The sequence below is a fragment of the Ornithodoros turicata genome, chromosome 2 (assembly GCF_037126465.1).
Source record: "Ornithodoros turicata isolate Travis chromosome 2, ASM3712646v1, whole genome shotgun sequence".
NCBI lineage: Eukaryota > Metazoa > Arthropoda > Arachnida > Ixodida > Argasidae > Ornithodoros > Ornithodoros turicata.
The window spans coordinates 60,124,236-60,147,754 of NC_088202.1; the positions used below are offsets into that span (position 1 = coordinate 60,124,236).

General features: G+C 47.2%; 1 protein-coding gene across 3 annotated transcripts in view; it reads left to right on the forward strand.

The window, feature by feature from the left end:
• Positions 1-23,519, forward strand: part of LOC135385474 (uncharacterized) — a 531,071-nt gene that overhangs the window by 436,683 nt on the left and 70,869 nt on the right. For all 3 annotated transcript variants that reach the window (XM_064614805.1, XM_064614806.1, XM_064614807.1), the window contains exon 9: positions 22,863-23,045. In XM_064614805.1, the coding sequence (XP_064470875.1) occupies positions 22,863-23,045 (183 nt within the window). The remainder of the gene's footprint in view (positions 1-22,862; positions 23,046-23,519) is intronic.

The window sequence follows — 23,519 nt, forward strand, 5'->3', positions numbered from 1 at the left end:
AGAATGGCTGAAACACGGCAAGTCCTGGCTGAAGCTGGTGAACTCCCGGTTGAGGTTCTACGTGAATGTGAAACGGCTCGGCACTTCCTACGTTTGCGTGCTCACATTCCAAGCCACCCGCTTCCAGGAAAATTCGATACCGCCCTGAAAGCGACTTCCATCGAGTAGCGCAGAGGACACGCCAGAGTCTCACAGGCTTCGTAGCTACGAACATAACACCACCGGAAGTCTCCTGGTCTCTGCCGGTACCACCGACCTCTGTAAGCCTTCCGAACCTTCTGGAAAGAAGAGATCAGGTTCCCCCGCAAGCCCTTCGAGCCCATTTTTATGCTCTGGTAGATGAGAAGTTTTTGTACTACAGCAGCATATGTAGATGGCGCATCCAGAAACGGCAAGTCCGCCTCGGCGTTGGTCATACCATCCGCAGGCGCAAACACGACGTGTACAAAGACGACGACTTTGAAATCCAACCTCATCACCAGCTGCGGAACTCTATGCCAGCCTTTTCTTTCTGCAGCACATCGTTGATTTTACCCCGCGTAAATGGGCAGTCCTCACAGACTCGAAATCTGCACTACAAGCTATTGAAAATGCTGGCATACGAGACTCATCCGCACCCCTTGTCACGGATATGTTAATGACTTACCACCATGTGTAGGCAGCAGGCCACAGGCTCAGACTGGTTCTCAGTGGGTTCCACCCCATTGTGGTCTGATGGGGAATCAGCAGGCGGGAATGAGCGCCGCAGAAGCAGCTCTCTCGTATCGGAAGCGGACCAGTATTGCACTGCTGAGAGGAGACCGTCGCTCCATTCTGCGACGCCTCGTGACACCCCTGGCTTCCCGGCAATTGACAACCGACATTCTCCCCCCATCTGTTCTGAGCACAGTTGATCCAACGCTCGCTTTCCGCATGCCACAAAATACCTCTCGTCAAGAGGCTTTTATAGCTTAGTGGCGTTACCGCTTGAGACAAGTTGAATCTCCCAGTCACTGAGGTGCTCTAGAGGATCTGGAGCACATTCTTCTTCATTGTCCACACTACCAACCTTCCCGAACCGCACTCTCCGAGTCTCTTAGTCGGCTGGACTCTTGCCCATCCTCTCTATCAAAATTGCTTGGTCCCTGGCCAAATCTAGTCGACCAACGCTCCGCTCTGAAAGCTCTTTTGACCTTTTTGGACACAATAGGACTCAATATTCAATCCAGAAGCCTCCGCCTCTGTTTGGGAGTGCCAAAGACAACGGAAACCTTCTCTGTTTTGGCGGAGGCGCGCGAGCCATCGGTGCTTATTATTCGCGATAGTGTCGCCTTACACGCGTACACACGTTATCTTGCCCGCCATCCAGCCCATTACCTTTGTGACATTGCGCAACGTTATCCCGCATCTGCACTCGGTCAAGCTATTTGCAGTTTACGAAGCAACATCCCCTCAACCTCAACCTCCGCCCGGACCACCTTTGCGCCACCCATGTGGACACTTCACTCCCCCACTGTACAAACGTCAATTCCGGGCCTTAGGAAAAAGAAGGTTGTGCCAACAGTTGTGGCCTGCCAACTGACTTTGTACCACATCTACAGTCACCACCGGCATCGAACCCACATATACACCGATGCTTCAGTTTCTCTCGTTGGGTCGCCTGCTGCCTTCTGCATCCCAGAGGATGGAGCTGAGCACGGCTTGGAGCTCCCTCTTATATCATCTGCTGAGGCCGAGGCATTCGCACTACTGGCCGCTTTGAGACATGTCTCCTCGTGTGCGCCCAAAGCCTGGTCGATCCTCACCGACAGTAAAGTGGCTCTGCAGGCGCTGGCCTCTTACTCTGCCGCAGTCATCAGTGACACCTACACCACGATCATCGCCCCGCACTCTGAACTTGTATCGCTGGGACACGAAGTGGTGTTCCAATGGATTCCGAGCCATGTCGGAATTTCAGGCAATGATCGTGCTGACGCTTTTGCTCGGCAAGCCCACGACACTGAGCAACCAACTGTCTTTCCCCTTGCGCACTCTATGTGCCAGCTGAAAATCCGCCGCTTCACTGCCAACCGCACACAGCTCTTTCAGCAAAAAGCTATACGAACCAATGCCTTCCTTAAATCCATTGACCCTTTAAAGGAGCATGGAAGTGACATTTAACATGACTCGAAATCCTGCTTCATTAGTGAAGCTGTCCACAAGGAGTCACCATGCAAAATATTTCCGATCTGCGGCGTATTGTCACTGCGCAATAAAATTTACAAAAGACAGTCGGAGAACGGCAGTCGCGGGCGAGAGACACCAGCCCCGCGTGGCGTAGAAGCTGCTCGGTGCCTTTTTTCTTTGTTTTTTCATCTCGGCTCGCGCGCCGCTTATTCATGTTTCAGCTGTGCCGTTGAACGTCACTGGTCATGTGCCGTAGCCCGTGATACGTCACGCCGTCTTCGGCTTCGCTTCGGCCCTCTTCAGATGTGGAGAGGATTTTTTGAAAGGTGTGCGGAACAGAGCCTTGCGCGTGCTCTGTGGGTTACCTGCGCCCATCGTTTTTTCGCAGCAGCCCGTTTTATTTATTGTAGAAGAAGTTGCAGCGAAAAAATGAAAATATTTTTGGTGTCACTTCCATGCTCCTTTAATGACATATGCTGTGCCTGGCCACATCCATCTGGCATCGAGGAATCGTTGCTTCATCGGCTGCGGCCGAATGTGGCACGAACTCCTCTCCTATATAAGATGAATGAGCACCCATCACCTCTTTGCCCAACGTGCAACGTAGAAGCCGATGTGCCGCACATCCTGATTGCGTGCCAGCGGTACGAAGATCACCGATCGAGTGTCCGGCGCCGCCTTGCTCATCTAGGCTACCGAGCGCCTCCACCCTCCCCCTCCCCTCCTCGCGGTTCTACTTGGCCCTACCCAGCACGCTGAAGTCACGTCTGCGCTGACACGATTCCTTCAGGAATCTAAACTCCTCGGCATTCTCTGATAATTCCTATGCGGAACGATTAGTGAAGGTGCTGTTTCTTCTGTATTTTTTCGTAATTTTCTGTATCCCAGTTGTTTGTATCTTCCTTTGTTTGCTTGAAAGCTTTAGGGAATAGCAAGCCCACATCGTGGCTAACCTTTCCCTTCTCTTTTTTTTACTTTGCATTAAACATATCCCCCACCTTATTGTGAAGGGGCTCATTATTTATTTCATTCCCCACATCACCACCAGCAAAGGGGTAGAGCATCACCCCTGGCGATGAAACTCCCCATTCATCATCTTATAAAGTTGTTGTTGTTGTTGTTCCGAATTAATTAATTGTGCAAAATGAATGCGAATGTTGTATTCGGTATCGAGGGGGCGGTTCGTGTTCGGTATGATGCTCACCTAATTCGTTTTTTCTTTTTTTCGAATCCTTGCGAAGTCTCCGTTTGAGGAGTCTAGTACTAGTCATCTCACAACCCATTCCTTTCATTTTCCAAGACACCAATAATCATTATGGAGAGTAGACTTACACGCAATGTGAGTGAACCAATATTTGTTTGCCAGTACTATTGGACGTGCCGCAGGGTGGGACTTCGGATAATTTCGACCTTACCCTGCTCTTGAAATCTCCGGCGCGCGGTGCTTGAAGCAAAGCTTACCTCCCCCATATTGCTAGCTCGGAACGGAATATTAGGTAGGACTAGCAAGCAAGCAATCCTTAGCTACCACACCTTGGTTTTGCGCTAGTGGTTGTGCTCTTCATTTTTCTGTCTCGTCCCGTCCCGTGCTCAATGAGCGTTCCTACTCAATCATTGTCTAACCTCTCCTTAACAAATCCCCATAACGAGACAGACAAACATAATATTCTTCTTCATCTATCCTTCTTCTTCGTTCTTTCTCTTTTCTTTCTCTCCTGCTCTTTCTGTTATCTTTCATCATTTCATCTCTTCTCTCTCTCTCTTTATCAAAAGCGAACATCATTTCCCTTTTACGAAGCGATGTGTCGAAACCAGCCGTATGGAGGCGAAAGTAACTTTGCCTTGGAACGCCGCCTCGCTGCGTCCCTTGCTTCCATTTCTCATTCTCCTTTCTGTACGTGTCTTTTATGTGTTAAGTATTTCCAGTAAAGAAGATTCCCTTTATAGAATGCTTCGAGAAGAAAATCGAGCTCTGTTTCGTTCCTTTCCACTCTTGAATAGACGCAGTCGACTGTGTTCACATGGACGAACGGGTCGGCTCTATTTTCGATCATTTCATTCGTCCTTTTTGTTTTGTTTTTTCTGCTGTGAAGTTAAGCGAACTATGTTCAAACTGAAAGGAAAACCCAACGAAAAACCAAAGCAATGTAGCTTCAAAAGGAAATTAGCCGCTTGTATAAGTCGTCATCTGTCCCAAAAACCGACTGTACTGTCTGTGCCAAATTTCCATGTTCTACAAGAAAACGGACTTTGTGCACTCCCTATCGATCAGGGATCATATAGCTCTACTTTGATTTTGCACCATCTCACCAAACAAGGTACCATGAAAACGTATTTAAAATTCGACACTACATACTGCATGCCGCGTACTGAGTTACGGCTGGACGCTTCAGCGAGAGTAGGAAATACTGGTGAAGAACGTAATTAGAGTAGAATAGAAAATACTCCAAAAAGTAATTAATATACATTTGAGGTACTTGAGCAAAGGTCATCAAAGGTATCACTGTGTTTTTTCTCGTTGTTTTTAATTTAAAGGGAGACTCCGGGACAATCCGAAAGTATTATAACAAGGTGTGTAAATAAGTTCGACAAACTCTTCCGAAATGAGGAATAGAGTTGGTTTGGCAGTCGGGGACTGGTTAGTTGACGAAAGAGCTAGGAAGCACAAAATGAAACCGAAACTTCTGAAGGTTCCTTCTCCTACCTTCTGTACCATACGTGACGTCACCGGTAGCCTCGTGTGGGCCACCGGCTGTTTTTCGGGCTCGCCCTTTGTAACTCCTTCGTGCCACATGGATGACCAGTCATCTGTTTCGAAAATATTCGCCAGCGGTAAAAGCAAAACCTACAGAAGCCGTACACGGCGAATACCGCTGAGGTGAAGCCCAGTGTTGCTGGACTGCTTTTCCCTTGAGGAGCGCCTAGACACTCAAAGGAAAATATTCATTTTCTAATTATCTGTGCCATTTGGGGACGAAAAATTGTATTCACTGAAATATCATACGGTACGGAACAAGCGCAGAAAGTTGGGCTAGTTGGTGGGATATATCCTACTGTAATATTTGGGGACGCGAAAGACAAGGACTGAAGGTACACACACACACACAAGCGTCACTCACAACTGAAATGTATTGCGGGAAAAGAAGGCATAAATACACAACCGGTATCAGGCAACACGTGCCGAGGTACAAGACTTAATACATGCGGTGCGACGGATCGCTCCCAGTAGATAATAAGGTGCGTAAATTAGCTGTTTAGGAAGGCAACTTATTTATCAGACAGTGCGACAGATGGGGGGGTTGGCTAACACACTTGCCTTCCCTCGCTAAAAGGATGTGATGGGCTTCGATGATCTGCCGGGTGTTTTGATGTCTGGCTCTCCCTAGGACAGTGGTGCCCCGAAAATCAGGGACACAGCCACATCTATCGCAGTGGTGTGGCAGATTACACGAAGGCACATTTCTCAGGCTGTAGGAGTGTTCCCTGCTGACTCGAAATCTGCTGGTCGATTTCAGTTGTGAGTGACGCTTGTGTGTGTGTGTGTGTACCTTCAGTCCTTGTCTTTCGCGTCCCCAAATATTGCAGTATCATACGGTACGGATTGATGTCGCACTGTTACCTCAACACGTTGTTGGTGCGGAGTCTTCCTTTAAGCATAAGCGATATTGGCTCGTATTAAGAGTTGCATTTCAGAATGTCCGTCAGTAAGCCTTCCCTCTTTATTTGCAAAATAATCTATTTGGGCAAAAAGAGCTTCCACTGGCCCAGCAAGTCGTTCTCCTTCTCCACGATGCATTGAAAAGAAGAGGAAGACCACGGAAACAGCGGTAACCTACTGCCTTGGTTACATTTTGTGGTCCCAAGCCAATGTGCAGAGTGAATAAACCAATCGTGAGTAGTACTGCTACAGATATGACGAACCTCTGCACTGGTCACTTGCTAACGCGACAAGCACAAGCTCTAGTTACCTCAAGAACTAGCGCAATAAACACAGGGACCAGCAGAAAACACAAACAGTGCTACTTCCAACTTTATTACAGAAAAACACTTACAAAACACGAAAACTCAGGATCGTACGCGCGATTTCAGTACGCAAGGTTTCAAAATGAGGCCGGAGTTTCGGTGGGGTCTTTTTGGATATGCTCAAGCTCTACCTTCAGTCTACGTTTGTGCAATGGCAGGGATACCGTATTTGCAGAAACTGGGTGTTTGTATAGAGTCCTGCTTCGCTCCTAGATTGACTGACTTAGTGTTGGCGAGGGTTGACAGACAGATGGTAGACAGGCTAGTGTGTACCGGAGTAATAGGGACTTTTCGATACATAGATGTCTTTATCCTTCGAGGGGACTGCAAAAATGTGGAAGATGATGTGGTGGATATATTGGGCAAAGCGAAGGATTGCTTTGGGACGTTTAAACTTACACATAAGGTTCCGGAGCGCGAAAAAAAAAAACCAGATTTTTTTAAATTTAGGTATTCGGTTTCTGAGAGGTCATACTTGTTGCGCGTATGAGCCCCGTAGCAATAAGCCTGTTCTACCATTCTCGTCCTGGAACTCAAAATTGATGAAGAGGGGCGTCGCAAAACTGTGTCCTGGCAATGCCTTAGGAAGGTCGTGTATTCACGGTATGGAGTGTGCATTTCAGTGTCAAGTCGACAGGTTACGTTCTGCAGGTTATCCACAGTATCTGCTATCTGGTATGGCCGAAGAAATTCTTCGGGAGCTGTTTCATGAGATAAACAAACAGGAAGTGGAGGCAGGGAAGCGTAGATTCGCGGTGGTACCGTACGTACACAATGTTTCGCATAGATTGAAAGGCGTTTTTGCGAAATCCGGCATGGATTTAGTTTTTTCGGCACCTGAGAGGCTCATCAAATTGTGTGATGTTGAAAGGTGTTTGCTGGGGCGAGTCGGCCGTGTATGACTAAACACAGAGAGAAGTTTGTTGACTGTATCGATAATGTTGTGTACGAGATATCGCTCACGTGCGGAAAGCATTATATCGGTCAAACAGGTCGTTGCCTTAATCAAAGATTAAAAGAACATGGGAATAATGTAATCAACGGTAGAGACTGCTGGCTGGCACACTATTGTCAGAGGTATGGTTTTCATCCAGTTTTCAAAGACACGCAGTGCATGGCAAAAAAAAACAAAAAAAAACACTATCACGCGAGAGATCATTGAGGCTTTCGAGATTGTTATCGAACGAAATGTTTCAACTCCCTCAATTTCTCTCACCAAGAAATACGATTCCTCAGTGGCTGACGTGTGGCTGAGACGGGCAGACGACTGCGTGTACGACCCTGTGTTTTCGTGTTTTGTAAGTGTTTTTCTGTAATGCAGTTGGAAGTAGCGCTGTGTGTGTTTTCTGCTGGTCCCTGTGTTCAATGCGCTATAGTTCTTGTAGCATCATGCAGAGTTCGAAGTAACTTGTTACTGTAACTAAGTTCCGTTTTTCGGTAACCTGTAACTTAACTCGGTACTTTTGCGCCGTGTTAACTTTCAGAGGAACTCGTTTCTTTTTCAGGTAACTTTGCCAAAGTAAGTTAAGTTAAGTTCCAATTTACTTTTAATTCGCTTTTCACTTACGTGCACATATTTTCTTGCTTTCTCTTCGGTTCCTTCATTGCATTTTTTGGCATGAAACGTGATATTCAATCAATGACAGTATTTTATTCAGGAAGTAAGAGCCGCTGCCATTGAAATTAAGCTGAACCATTGTGCGCCCACAGGGAATAAGATGCAAAGCGTTCGAATAGACCTCCACCAGAGAAACGTCATCATGACGTTGGTAGACAGACCGAAACCGAAACAAATCGGAAGGAGAGGGCTGGGTTCCACGAACAGGCACTTGTTCGCTGCCTCCTATTGAAAGAAAAGTAGGACCGAAGGTCGCGTCCCTTTCAGAGACCATAGTAATCCCCTCAACACCGTGTCTTTCGGGCGCCACCTTGTTCACCTCTAGCTTGGAGCGTAGTTCAACTCTACCAAATTTGTGGCGCTGTCGAACACTATGACGTCATTTGTTTACAGACAGGGAGAGGTCTATTGTTGGATGCAAACGAAGACGATCTAAGCATGTTGCACTCCTCCGCAGGTAATTCAAGGTCTAAATGGCTAAACGCATGGAGCGTTTTTCCGACGTTTTCAGGACGCGCGCGCGCTCGGCGTGAGTGTGACCTCGTAAAAACCAGTTTTTCAATGCGCGCGGAGGGCGTACGCCAGAATCTGTCGACTACAGATATTCGCGCGCGACTGGGAGCGTTTTCCGAGAAGTAGACAGAACCATGGCCGTCGTGCGGCAGACAAGGTGGCGTATGAGCAGCTCGCATAAATTTTTGGGACATTATCCATCACACTAAATTTACGTGAACATTTTAATTGTATCTGGAATGAAGGAACGCAGGAACCACAGGAAAGAAGAGCAGCTGCACGTTATAACAGATATTTGTGGTCGACGAATATGGCAACAGTGGCGCGCGTCACTCGCTCCGTACGCGTCCCATGCGTTTCGGGTGGTCGCCTCGCTGACGTTTCTTCGCCGCGTGTGCAAGGCCATGGCGTACGCGCGACGTTTTGACGCTGAGAAAACGTCCAATGCGTTTCGCCCTTAACTCAACTGCTCACGCGCGCTGCACCTGCGTAATGCTATTTTATGTCAAAACTAACTTGGAAGTAACTCGTTCTTCTTTTTTAAGTAACTCAGCAACTGCGAGTTACATTTCAGGCTGAAGAACTTCGTTATTACATTTTTCACACGGTAACTTAACTCGTAACGAGTTCTTTTTGAATGGTAACTTCTCAATCTATGGCATTATGTACCAACTTGCCCAATCCTCCGTTCTGTTAAAGCTCTAGTTACTTACCTATACTATGAGTCACCAAATTCCCTGTGTCCCCAGGTGAATGGCCCTGAGTGCACATACGATAAACCCCTCAAAACGAATCTCACAGGAAATACGAGAACGTAAGGTTTTCAGATCAGAATGCAGTTCCAGAAGACGAATTCCATAGGGAAGGTAAAGTGAAATGGAAAGGCGCGGAAACAAGGTTGTGGAACTGAATATAGTATTAAGGCAGACAAAAAGTAATTAAAGGATTAAAGGATTCATGCCATCAACATCGTTACACCAGCTTGCTTGCGTTTTGATGTTTTGCTCATCGTTAAAGAACTGAGTAGCGGTTTAGGTAAAGTACTCGATAAAATATTCAATACTGAAAAGTATTCAATACATAGTATTTTGAGTACGACGCTCGAGGTACGTACAAGTCAGCAAGTCACGCTGTGACGTAAGCTGTGTCGCAAATTAATTTTTATTAATAATGTCTATGTACTTGAAATGCTTTTAATGTGAACAGGACACGAAACGTTAACGCTCGAGCATACTGTTTCATTTTGGGTAGTTGTTTCAAAATAATAATCGTGCACTACAGGCAGTTGCATATCTTATACAGGGAGCTGAACTGAGTGTGGCAACACGAACTCAAGAGACAGACACAAGCAAGGCACTCACTACCAACTAAACAACAACAACAACAACATCTTTATTTTTAAGATGATGAATGGGTAGTTTCATCGCCAGGGGCGATACTCTACCCAATTGCTGATGGTGATGTGGGGAATGAAATAATGAGCCGCTTCACAATAAGGTTCGAAGTCCTATAGTGTCCAAAAATGTCAAAAGAGCTTTGAGTGCACAGCGTTGGTGGGCTGGATTTGGCTAGGGACCAAGCAATTTTGAGAGAGGGGGGGGCGAGAGTCCAGCTGGTTAAGAGACCCGGAGAGTGCGGCTCGGGAAGGTTGGTAGTGTGGGCAATGAAGAAGAATGTGCTCCAGATCTTCTAGAGCACCGCAGTGACAGCGTCTGGGAGAGTGAGCTTGTGTCAAGCGGTAACGCCACTGAGCTGTAAAAGCCACAACTGAAGTTTATTAACAACGTACAAATGCTTTGTGTTTCTCGTCCTCCTCACCCATCCACCCTCGTCCTTGTAAGACGCAAGGCATCTAGCATATTAGTGAGGTTTAGTGCATCTATCGCTGTTGCGTACGTAAAGGAAAGCGTCGGTGGTTCTGCGCGCGCGTGAAACGTAAAGACAGGTTTGCGCAGAACCACCACGCTATTCCTTACGTACGCAAATGCGATAGCGTACGATGCACTAAAACTCTGTTATGTTGCCTTCCTGATAGACTATCGACTCACTTCTAAACGCACCGATCCCACGTGCGTCTGATTAGGGTAGCTTCTAGTAGTGAGTTTTAGTATAACGTACGCTGTCGCCTTTGCGTACGTAAGGGATAGCGTTGGTGGTTCTGCGCATGCGCAGGACAGAAGCAGAGCTTTGCGCATTGTTTAGAGCAGCAAAATGCGAGCACATCTGGTTGCTCCGCAATCTACATTCAGCGATTACAACACTGTTATGAACGCAAACGCTCAGAACGGTTTCACATGCTAGCAGTTACTTTTTATGTGAAGACAGAAGTTGAAAGTCCCTTTGGAAACTTCGATTTTGCAACACGCGGGACACGGTGGCACCGCTTGAATGCGCTCCGCGTATAGGGCTGGCAAAAAATTCACAGTGCGCCTACTGATCAAGTCCGAATTTTGATTTTCCTTCTGTGCATAGTCTAAGGAACTACCTACAACATATAAAATTTTTGAGGGGACTTTTTGGTGGGGTTTTTGAGATAAAGGCATCCGAAATTCGTCATTTTTCGGTGGTGTGGTGCTACTAAAAAAGGTATCGCTTACGATCCTGACAGAGTAGGGCAACAAATTATACATCATTCGATAGCCCCATGAATGACAAATTAAACAGCATAAAGCTCAATCTTATCCGTTTTGTACTTTGCCCGCAAAGTTGCAGTGAATATGGTGCTTTTCGGCACTTTGAGTCGACTTTGATATTTTTTTTGAGACAAACAAAAACGGACACAGCACTGCCAACGCAGGATCCTATTGTGCCCTAAGTGGTCTAAAGCCAGATCAAGAAATTGCTATAATGCGACAAGAAATAGCCTTGTAGAGAACGCTCAAACCCGCGCGCGGCGACATCGTCTTATGACAGGCCGTTGTTTCCTCCTCTCCTATTTCCCGAACCGCGCAGCGCAGATAATTCGGAAAGCGTTTATTTCTCCTAACTCACCGATGGCTTCAACATATGTTTTTTTTTCGTTCATTCCAGACATCAAGTGTGCCGGATTGTTCGATTTGAGCTGGAACTAGCCAACATTTATTTTCACGTCCTTCGGACAGCCACGCCAGTCGGCTTCGCAACGCGCACTATGTTTTCCGCAGACACTGCTCCATGGCGTGGCGCGCGCGGGCACGCGCAGCACGGACTAAAAATACCGATGCACGAGCTGAAACGACGTTCACTACTTAGCGCCGAAGCAAGAAAGAGGCGCGTATATTTTTGATTGTATCTTCGTAACGGAATCGAAGTTCTGAATTATGATAACAAGTACGAAATTAAGATAGCGCGGAACGTCATTTGAAGTCAACTTGTTTTTGCATTTTAGTGCCCCTTTAAGTATTTTTTATCCATACACCACAACCGTAAAGCACATACACACCACTTATACGTCTGATTCCGCAGTACAGTGTAATATACCTGTATGCGATTGTAGGTTTGTGTGTTCTGGTCGCGCTACTGAAAAGTATGGATCTATATCACCAGCTCGCTTGCTTCCGAACTATTCTATCAGTACCGAAAATTATTTCTTGGCCCATAGCGGAAAATGTAACGGGAAGGTGCGACAAACTCAATCTGTGTCTGGCGAGCAAAATAAGGTGCTTGTATTGAAATTGCTCTAAAGCGGCGTTCAATCATATACTATGTTTTCTCGCAGAATCTTCCCATTGTATACAGCCGTCAGAGCCTCACTTCTGTCGCGTGACGCAGTGCAGATACATTTCCCAGTAAGTGGTGTTCAGGTAAACACCCAATTTAGCTTGAGGGATCTCCAGATGTAGGTGTTGGCAGGTACATACCTGATTTCTAGCCGGTACTCTGATTCGGGATACGCAGCTGCTTTTACCAGCTCCTTTGGGGCTGGAAGGGGGGAGGCAGTACTTGAATGCATTCGACACCATTGTCAACGGTTACCGTACCACGTTCCTGATGTACGCACAGCACCATGCCTCGTTCCAGACTTAAGGACGAACACAACACCTAAGCCTCACAATCCTCAGCATCATATTCTGATCGAAGAACGAGAGTTTGTGAGATGGTATCAGCACTGGAACCCGAGGTAGGGGTATCCGAACTTGAGTTTTCCGATATCTTCACGCCGTGTTAGGTACCCTTTCATTAGGTTAGGTACCAGCTCACATACAAAAGGACTCCCTCTCACCCAATTAGCAGGACTGCAGTCCTCGGGCTAATGATTCTTAGAAAAAAGTACGTATTGGGAACTGCTGGCAGGCGTGTTAAATAACGTGCCTAGTGTGGTGGCGTCACTGGTGGCTAACGAAGAAGCGCGAGAGCGCGTACTTCATATTCTCATTCTGGACTTGGCTGCGTACTGATCACAGCATGTTTATTCCCTGCATCTCATGCCATAGTCATTAAACGGTTACACACCCACGGCTATCTCAACTGGCGACGAGCGGGTCTCTGACTGAAATGCAAGGGGACGAATCGGCAACGACGCCAACGTCGGGAGCAGCCTCTGATGATGCAGTACGACGGTTTCGAAGTCCCGGCACGTTCGATCCGGAGAAGGAGGACTGGAAGCTCTATGAGATTCGGTTCCAGGCAGCGCTTCAAGTAGCAAGGGTCATCAACGACGCGGACAAATGTGGACTTTTGATTTCGTCACTCAGTCCGGACGTTTTTAAACGACTCTACAACTTGCTGCAGCCTCGGACCGTCACAGAGGTACCTTTCAAAGACATTACGGCCGTGTTATCTGAACATTTCACGCCAAAGTGCTTCAGAGAGTTTGAGAGGTCCAAGCTCTTCTCCGCACGTCAGCAAGAGGGCGAACCCGTCAAAGACTTCGTTCAGCGCTTGTCTGCAATAATTTCCCGTTGCGAATACGAAACGGAAACAGATGTCAGAGCCTGTTCCTTACTAACTGCCTTTATTGTGGGTCTCCGTGATCACAGCGATTCGGCTGGCTGAAAGCTCTTTGGCCGCAGAGGCGGAATCGAAGCAGTTGCATGCGGGGACGGCCGTGCACAAGGTTACATCCAGGAATGCCAGCAAGGAGTCTTGTTTCAGGTGTGGAAATTCCAACCACCTCCAGGAATCTTGCAGATTTCGTAACGAAGAGTGTCGCGCTTGTGGGAAGATTGGCCATATTGCAAAGATGTGCCGTACATCCCAGCCACAGGCAAAACACAAGAAAGGCAAGAGGGTCCGGAAGGTGAAGCTTGTGACGGACGTGTTCCTTGCCGATGAAGAGGACGGGAAGTTCCTTACTTGCAAGATCAAGGACAAGCAGATCGTTTTACAAGTGGATACTGGTTCCCGTGCCACGCTTCTGGATGATCGGACGTACAAGAAATTGGGCGAGCCAAGGCTACATCCCTCTCCAGTCCGTCTACGCGCCTTCAACAAGAATGAAATTCCGCTTCGTGGGGCGGCAGACCTCCATGTCTTCATCGATGGAAGAGAAGAAACCCTACCAGTCCTACCTATCTTCACCAAGATGGAGCACACTAATCTCCTTGGGCGAGGGTGGATACGCAAGCTAGGCATCAATCTCAACGAGCTGTTTGTTGGTTCCATTAGCTCAATCGCTGCGTTGGACGAGATTCTGGGGGCGTACGAAGATCTTTTTCGCAATCAGCTCGGTAGATGTACCAAGACCTTGGTTCATCTCCATCTCAAAAACGACGCTCAGCCAAAGTTTTTCAAGCCACGACCGATTCCTTTTGCGACTCGTGAGGCAGTACAAGCTGACCTACAACGTCAGGTAAAGAATGGCGTGCTGGAACCAGTCGAGGTGTCGGAATGGGCTACCCCCATTGTGGTTGTTCCGAAGCCGAATGGAGCTGTTCGAGTCTGCGGTGATTTCAGCGTCACAGTGAATCCCCAGATTGAGATCGCGCAGTATCCTTTGCCTCGAACGGAAGAGCTGTTGGCAGGGCTAAATGGAGGCCAGAAGTTCACCAAATTGGACTTGTCTGAGGCGTACCTCCAGATGGAGTTAGATGACGAAGCGAAGAGGATATTGGTAATCAACACGCACAAAGGTTTATATCGGTTCAATCGAATGCCGTTTGGCATCGCATCTGCCCCTGCCGTGTTTCAGCGCACAATGGAGCAAGTGATTGCCGGAATTCCGTCTGTCGCTTGCTATCTGGACGACATAATTGTCACTGGCAAGAACGACATGGAGCATCTCAAGAACTTTGAGCAAGTCTTAGAGCGCCTTCGACAGTTTGGTTTCACACTGAAGAAGGAGAAGTGTGCCTTCATGCAGCACCAGGTGGAATACTTGGGACATGTTGTTACAGCGGAGGGATTTCGACCATCTGCCAAGAAGGTGTCGGCAATTTTGAACATGCCTCCTCCCACGCAAGTGTCAGAGTTACGGGCGTTTCTCGGCATGATTCAGCACTACGCAAAGTATTTGCCCTCGTTGGCGGACGCCTGCGCTCCGCTTAACAACTTACTCAGGAAATCTGTGCCATGGCAATGGTCGGCGTCTTGCGTGGATGCGTTTGAGGCAATCAAGAAGATGCTCACTTCTGCCCAAATTCTCACACACTACGATCCGCGCAAGGAGATCTTCCTGGCCGTGGATGCTTCTTCGAAGGGGCTTGGTGCAGTCATCTACCATCGTATTAACGGCCAAGATCGACCGATTGCACATGCATCAAAGACATTGACACCAGCTGAGACCAAATACGCTCAGATAGAGCGGGAAGCCCTCGCCATTATCTTTGGGGTCAAGAAGTTTCACCAATATTTGTGGGGCCGAAGGTTTACGCTTTTCACAGACCACAAGCCTTTAACGGTGATTTTCGGGTCTAAAAAAGGCATTCCCGTTACTACAGCAAGTCGTCTACAGCGGTGGGCAATCATCCTCATGAGCTATTCGTTTGATATACAATTCAAGTCTACGAACAACATCGCCAATGCTGATGGACTATCCAGGCTTCCAGAGGGCCCCGATTTGACGTTTGATGAGCAAATGCAGCGAGGAATTTTCAACGTCGAGGAGGAAGAGATTAACGCGGTACACGACTTTCATATGTCTACTCTGCCAGTCACCGCTAAGCATATCGCAGACGCCACACAGAAAGATCACTGCTTGGCGCAAGTCTTGGAGTTTATTGTCAATGGCTGGCCAAAGAATCCGGAGCCACAGTTTGCCATATATTTTCAGAAGCGAACTGAGCTGACATCTCACAGAGGATGTGTCCTTTGGGGACTACGCACCGTGATTCCGGAGAAGTATCGAGCGGATTTGCTGGACACTCTACATGATTGTCATGTTGGACAGACCAAAATGAAAATGCTCGCCCGCTCATACTTGTGGTGGCCAGGTCTTGACAAGGATATTGAAGCAAGGGTGCGACGTTGCGATCAATGTGCATCCGTCGCGGCACAAGAATCTCCGGTGCCACTTCATCAGTGGGAGTCACCAGAGAAGCCCTGGTGTCGACTGCATGCTGATTTTGCAGAGCTGCATGGGAATTATTATTTTGTCTTAGTTGACGCTTTCAGCATGTGGCCAGAAGTGGTACGCATGGTGTCTACCACAGCAATCAAGACTATTGAGGTGTTGAAAGACATCTTTCTTCACAATGGTCTTCCCGAGGTACTGGTGTCGGACAATGGCCCTCCTTTCACCAGTCAACTTTTCGAACGTTTCTTGTCGGAACAAGGAATTCATCATGTTCGGACACCTCCATATCATCCGAAGTCGAACGGACAAGCAGAGAACTTTGTCCGAACCTTAAAAGCTGCGCTGTCCCGTTCAAGCGTGGAGGACAGGGAGGTTTTGAGAAGTTTCGTTTTCAAATACCGGGTAACCCCACATGCGTCGACCGGTCGTCCACCATGTGAGTTACTCAACAATGGGCATTATTGGTCCGTGCTGGATCTTGTACGGCCCGCTGGTCCGTCTTCATCTCCTCCTGCAAGAGACGTCGCCGCTAAGGAACGTCAGAAGCGATGTCACGACAAACGAGCACGAGACAGATCTTTTGGGTCCAACACGTGTGTCTGGATGCACGACCCATACAAAAAGGGACACTGGAGTAGTGCGACCATTGTGGGCCAGGAGGGGAAGGTTATATTCCGAGTGCGAGACGCTGATGGTAAGATGCATCGCGTACATAAAGATCATCTGAAGCAAAGGGGAAGCCTTCAATCCTGGGAGGACGAACTTCCTAGGGCATCGCCTGCCTCTTGTCTCTCACCAGACTGCCTCTTGCCATTCCCAGAAGTCGATGACACCTTCACCTCCTGTGGCGACAACCAGACATCAGCTGAACCGTCTCCCGTTCGCAGGCTAACGTCGGCACCAGGAAACGAAGCAACGGGACCGGACAGCAGTGTACGCCGCTACCCCTTACGGGATTGTCATCCTGTCGACCGCTACGGCTCGATCTAAAGGGGGAGGTATTGTGGTGGCGTCACTGGTGGCTAACGAAGAAGCGCGAGAGCGCGTACTTCATATTCTCATTCTGGACTTGGCTGCGTACTGATCACAGCATGTTTATTCCCTGCATCTCATGCCATAGTCATTAAACGGTTACACACCCACGGCTATCTCACCTAGAACATGTTTACATGCTTACATCTTGGTTGTGATGGAGTTACACTAAACGTCTAGAAGTCCCTCGTTCGACGTCGGGACTTCACTCTCGCTCCCACTCTACCTTTTTTTCAGCTGACTATGTCATGACTGTTTTCAACTCAGGGATCGGAATCTGAATCTTCCGGAAATAGGGTTACTTGTGAACAAAGTAGAATTTGAATGGGGGGGGGGGAGGCCACACGAGAAAACAGCAAACACTACGAAGTGGACAGGAGGCTGTCCTGCCCACTTTGTAGTGTGTTTCTGTCTTCTTGTTTTGGCTCAAACTCAAGAAAATATGCATTTTTCAAGTTATTTGTTAATAAGTTGATAGCAATAAATAGATGTTTAAATATATAGAGAAATCGAATGAGGCACCCGACCAATTCTGCAACTAAAAAAAAAAACAATATTCGGGCCATACCGAGCACATTTAAATTTCACTGTCTCTCCGTGTTGCTGACAGTATGGATCCAAGAAGTGCAAGCACTGACACAGAATACGGTGTACATGAAATGTATCTCCAACGTACCTGACGCAAGAGACGTTTCTGTGCGCCTAAAAAAACAGAAACGTGCACTGTGCACTTCCTTTCTGCAAATCACTCCAGCTAAGCTCGCATGAAAGATGAAAGAAATTCTGCTCCTCACATCTTTCAAGCGTCACGCATTTCCGGCATCACCGTTCTTGAAGACACATTTCGACAGAACACATCACAATTCGCTAACTTTGTTTTTGAAGAGAGCCCGTGCAGGTTGAAAATGGAGGTAATTTTTTCCTAAACAAGTTTTCGAACACGTCAGCCAGGGCATTATGTTTGCATTTCAAATGACAGATGTTCCGGAAGGACGGGAGATTTTTCCACACGAGTCAGATGCCATTTCGAGCTGATGTCCCTTTTGTGCTGCTTTTGAAACGTTCGAGAGGATACGTTCGGTCGAAATATGACATTCGTTGGAAAAGCCGAAATAAGAGGCGGAATATGGCGGCTGCCATTTTTTTATCTATTATGTTATTAGGCCCCCTGAGGCTTGTGTTGTGCTCGTCAATTGGTCTATTCCAGCCTCGTAATAGTTACTTCCTAAGATATGTGTGACATGTTTCCGATGCAAATATCGGAAAGCCGCTCCTTCTAGCTTCATGCTCGTGCAGCTTGATGCCCTACTGAGCTCGAAATAGCGGGTTCGTTTCCTGTCGAGGACGGTAGCAATATGGCGGAAGTAAGCATTGCTTCCAGCACTGCGTGTCGGAGACTTATTTCGCGGGTTTAAAAATCTCCGAGGTGGTCAAAATCAGCCGCAGTTCTGTCAGTATTTCCTGCATCGTAGAGAGCGGGGATGACGTGCGTTGATGGATCGTTGCAGCGTTTCACTCGTTCCTCTACCATCGTCATCGTATATTTGTTGTTGTTGCTTACGCGTGGATAACCATTATCCTACTAGTCTTGTCAGTCTAAAAGGATTCGTGACACTATGGTGTATCTGATTCCTTATGTCATATCTTTCCCCGTGTCGCATTTAGCGAGATACACACTCCTCAGCTCTGACGTCAGAGGTGCGAGAGCTACGGCCATTCCCGTTGGTTATTGTAGAGACCCCTGTCAAAAAAGGACACCAGGCAATCCTGATGTAAACATCAGCCTAGTAATTCGGGACCTTGATGTCCTGATGTGACATCGGAACATGAAGGTCCAATCTCGTCCTTGTACACTGCGCCTCTTGCGCTCTTTTTGAGGCGGCAGGGTCATACGGTAAGACACAGCAGATAAAAACGGGCAACTGCACAGGTCACAAAACTGTGCATATATATTGACTTCCTTCGATTGTACCTATATGCCAAAGCATACACACTGCAGTTTCAAATTACAAAACTATTATACCACACTCACACGACGAATTGAGTGTCGTTCCCAGCGAATGGCTTTCGCGCTGAATGACTGGATGACATGACTGTGACATGCGTGTCACACGGTAAAACGAAATGGCAATACACGCGAATGGCATTCGCTTTTCCCTCTCGCACCGACTGCGTAACATCGTCTGAGATAGCAAAATCAAGAACGATAAACCGTTTGAAGAAATGAAACACGAATCAAAAGTTGTGCTCCAATATTTTATCACAAATTTAATAACTTTTGACATGAACGAAGGAAGGCTCACACTGTTTTTCGAAGAACTACCATCGTTCCCAGTCGCCATGTTGCCAAGTATGGTCCAAATAGGCTTCTTACTTGTCTTGGCCTATGATATTTAGTCAACCGAGCGTCGCCCAAAACGCAACGATTTTGTGAAATAATGTAATGTTTCGCTAGTTTCTAGAAAAATAAATAAAAATATAACGAATGTACCTGTATATAGGGTCATGTGTTCGGCCCTGGTGTCTTAGTCCTGGACAGTGACATCATTTGCGAATGACATTCTTTTTCATCGTGTAGCTCGAGTGACATTCGGCGCGATTGCCATTCGCTGGGAATGCCATTCGCTGGGAATGCCATTCAATTTGCCGTGTGACAGGGGTATTACTTCAGATGTCCTGCGGAAGTGTCTATATTCACCATGTAGTTGAGGATTGCTTACAAGAAGCCACATGAAATAATAAACAGCAGCGAGAAAAACTTGGATCAGCACTTTGAAAGCGTACCGTTCATCATCAACACACATATGGAGCATATATCCGCAATGTCCGACCAATGAACAGCGATGACTACAAAATTTCTTAAAGCACTCAGCTCCTTGATAATTATGTTCTTCTGTGTTTCGTAGGATCAGGGACTCGCTATTTCCCGTCCAGTTTGCCTTTCGTGAAACGCCATCCAACTTCGGCGAGAATGAGTTTTCACCACCACATCGCGACAAATACGATGCCTTAGATTCTCTCGCCTGCCGCTTTGTACGAACTTAACCTGCAAGAAACATCGTTTCAAAAGGCATTGTTATAACATCATGTCAGTGTGAGGTAGCCATCGAAATATATAACATACTGTTTGCACGAAGCGCGGTTAGTAAATGTCTCACTTGCTACCTCCTATCTTGTTATCTTTCCATGAGCGCTCATAATGCCTGCAAGTAGGGGTAAAAACGTGAATAGAGTGAGGATGAGAGAACTGATGTTCTGAGGCTGGAACAACATAGAAGGGACTCACTCAACAGAGTGAGGATGCCTGGCACTCACGAAAGCATATGTGACACATCGTCTACATATCTCAAAAAACAGTTAAACCCTGAAGACGAATTGCTTGGGACGAGCGGTTGACATCCTCACACTTCGACGTTCCAAAACAGCCCGATTAATCCGCTGCCGATTTTCTGAACCGTTTCCACATAAGTACGATGCAATGTTCCATGGGCTGCGAAAACAGTAGCTTCGAGTATAGAAGTGGCAGTACGAAGTTACCACGGCACCTACACCTTGGTGGAATTATTCACATTTGAAATTAAGAAACATTTAACGTTGAAACATTTGAAATTAAGAGAACTACTTTGCAAAGTGGATGAGGTAGCATGTCCTACGACGCGGAAAACGTCCAGCAACTCGCTCTTCACTCGCTTATTCTCTTACTCCTCCATTTTGGAGCGTGGTTGCAACCTTGAATTTGAAACCTCCCCGTGCCGCCGCGGTTCGTCTTTCATTCCGGCCAGGTAGGCGGAGCGTTGATGGGCCTGACGTCACGGCGACCCCCCATCTCCTAGCGGCAAAACATCAAAGAATGGCCAAACTCTCTCTATGAACGGCTCTGTTCTTGGTTACACCGAACAGCCTCATGTCTAGGTCATGCTATGTCTCGTTACGATCGGATTGGCGCCTCTGATGTCACATCAGGAACCTGAAACATTGCCCCAATGTTTTCTTGAAACGTTGCCTAACCGTCGCTCGTCCTCTTCGGGCCACATTCTGGCAACGTTGCTGCAACATGACAACTGCAACGCTCCACGTAAAGGCAATGTTATGACGACATTTAGGTAATACTGCCAAAAAGTTGGCGGATGTATTTCTGCGCCATTTATTTCTTCTTCTTTTCTTTTTTTCTACGTCGGAAGCCAGATTCATGCTGATTGCAAGCACTTGTACGCCACTGGCACCCGTCTTTAGGTCCGAAAATAAGTGCCGTACCCTGCCCGCTTCATTTGGCCACTAGGGTGGGTCTGGGGGAGACTGCTTGGGTATCCCACTTGGGTGTAGAGGTACTGTCATCAAGCAGTAGCGTCTATTTGCGAACAGGATGGAGCGTATACTAAAATGCAAACCGTTGGGGTATGCTCATTATGTGTAGTAGGGCGGACAACGTTTGTAACAGTGACCAGGACGCGTCTCTGAAGTTAACCCTTCCATCTGAAAGAGTCGAGTGTACCCAATGACATTTCCTGTCATATACTGTGCTTTTAATTCAGGCTTTGGTCTCTAATGTGATTACCTGCTCAGTGGAGCTCTAAAACCAGTAGGTTTCCTCTGTTGCTAAGAGTGTTACGGTGGTGGTAAGAGTGTTACGCAGTGTTATGCTGCTGGAAAGTCAATAACAACGTTTAGGAAACGTAGAGCCGCAATGTTCCTCCAACGTTGTTCTGCTATATTGCATGAACATTGACGAATGTCAAGTAACTTTGGTACACTTCTGGCAATGCTGCAGGGACGTTCGGCCGCAACATTCCTCGAACGTCGATCTACCATGTTGCATGAATATTGCTGAATGTCAAGTAATGTTGGTCCACTTTTCATAATGTTGCAGGAACGCTGTGAAATGCTGATAAATGTTGTCCCACATTGGACAACGTTTGCAATATTGCTGCAGCATCGAGGTCACAATATGTGCTACAATAGGGAGCAAGCATACGATATTTCTGGTGTCACATCCCCGTGTTCCGGCGACATCCGTTGCCTGATGTTTACATCAGATTTTTCTTCAGCGTTGTCTTTCAGCCTTTCTTGTTCGGGACGTTACATCTCCCGCGCTGCCTTACTGGCGAAGACGCCAACAGTGATGTCAGAGCTTGATGAGTTTAAGTATTCGCTATGCCGACTTATTTGCTGAAATACACACGGGTAACCTTCAGTGAGCATTGAAACCAATAGTCATTGAACATGCGCATGGCGCCGCCAAGCGTCTAACGTGTCAACCTGTCAGGGAGCATTGGATTCAACGCACTTTGAACAGTTGACACGTTACACGCGTGGTGGCGCTACGCTCATGTTCAACGCAGAGCCGTTTATAGGGGGAGTTTGGCCATTCTCTGACCTTTTTCCGCCTCGTGCGAGGAACCTGTTTTGACGTCAGAGTCGCCGTTGCGCCGCCCAAAAAGCTGAATAGAAGCGGAATCCGTCCGAAATCCGCTCATCAGCCATTGGGTGGGCGCCATTTGGATATTGTCCGCCAGCTGGTCGACACGTGCTTTGCCGCGCTCAATGTAATCTACCGGAATCGACGGCTTATGACCCACAACCGCCTGTCACGTGAGGGGCTTTGTTACCTAACAAACAATTCAAGGACGAAGGGCTTTCGAAGGACGAAGTACGCACGTGTCTTCCCTCCTTGCATCGTAAACAACGCTGAGCTTCAACATCGCATCTGCGACCGGCTACGACGGGACAGTAATAGAGCACGGCGAATGAGGTCGTTCATCCGTGACGTCGCATGACGCGCTTCCAGTTGGGCTCCTCCTAATGGCCAAACTCTCTGTATAAACGACTCTCGTTCAAATTCCATTGGTTTCAATGCTCATTGAAGGTTGCCCGTGTGACAGGATTATAAAACTTGGAATGCACTTCCTCATCGATGCAAATAATCGCCTTTCATTTTTGTTCGGCACAACTTGGGGCGAAGTTTCCCAACCCCTTTATGGGTAACTCGTGTCCTTCACATAAAGACTCATGTTGCGGGCTGGCAATGAAACAATTGTGATTCTCTTACTGGTGCTTTTGACGTACTACACTTATGTTTTACACTGCTGTGTTCTTTACTAGCTCCAAAAGAAGCGTCATATTGGAAACGACATCGTGTGCGTCGTGTTCTTGGAGGCGGACAACACGCCCTTTTCGCCGGCCTGCATCAAGTCCCATTTCCTGCATGCCTTCATCGTGGTCCGGGCCTCCCCAAGACCCGCTTCCGTCAATGCGACCAAGCCCCACAACAACACCGTCTATGAGGTAATCCCCAATGCCTAGCCTGGAAACTGTTCAACAGAAATCTTTACAATTACAATTCATCTACAATTCGAATGGAAATGAAACGTCGACAGGCGTGGTTGCATGCCGCTTCTGGTCTGCCACAATTGGCTCATCGAAGGAAAATTAAGCATTTAAGCGTTTTGGATAACGTAACAATGATAAAATTCGTAGAAAATTCGATGGTTACTGGAATCATCATTTGGATTGTCATACGAGGCAAGGTTTGGATTGTCCATAGATCACAAGGCACGGGCAAACCGTAATTAAATTGCACTCACAGTTACTTTATTTCTAAAGTACTTGAACACAATAGCTAATTACTGTAATAGCAGTTATTGTAGATTACTCTTTCGTTTTTCTCGTGCAGAAGTAATTTTCCAATTTTGGCGCAGATTTGCATCGAAAAGTGACCTTAAGAAATTGACTTTGTGTTTAGTAAGCGAATCCTTGTGG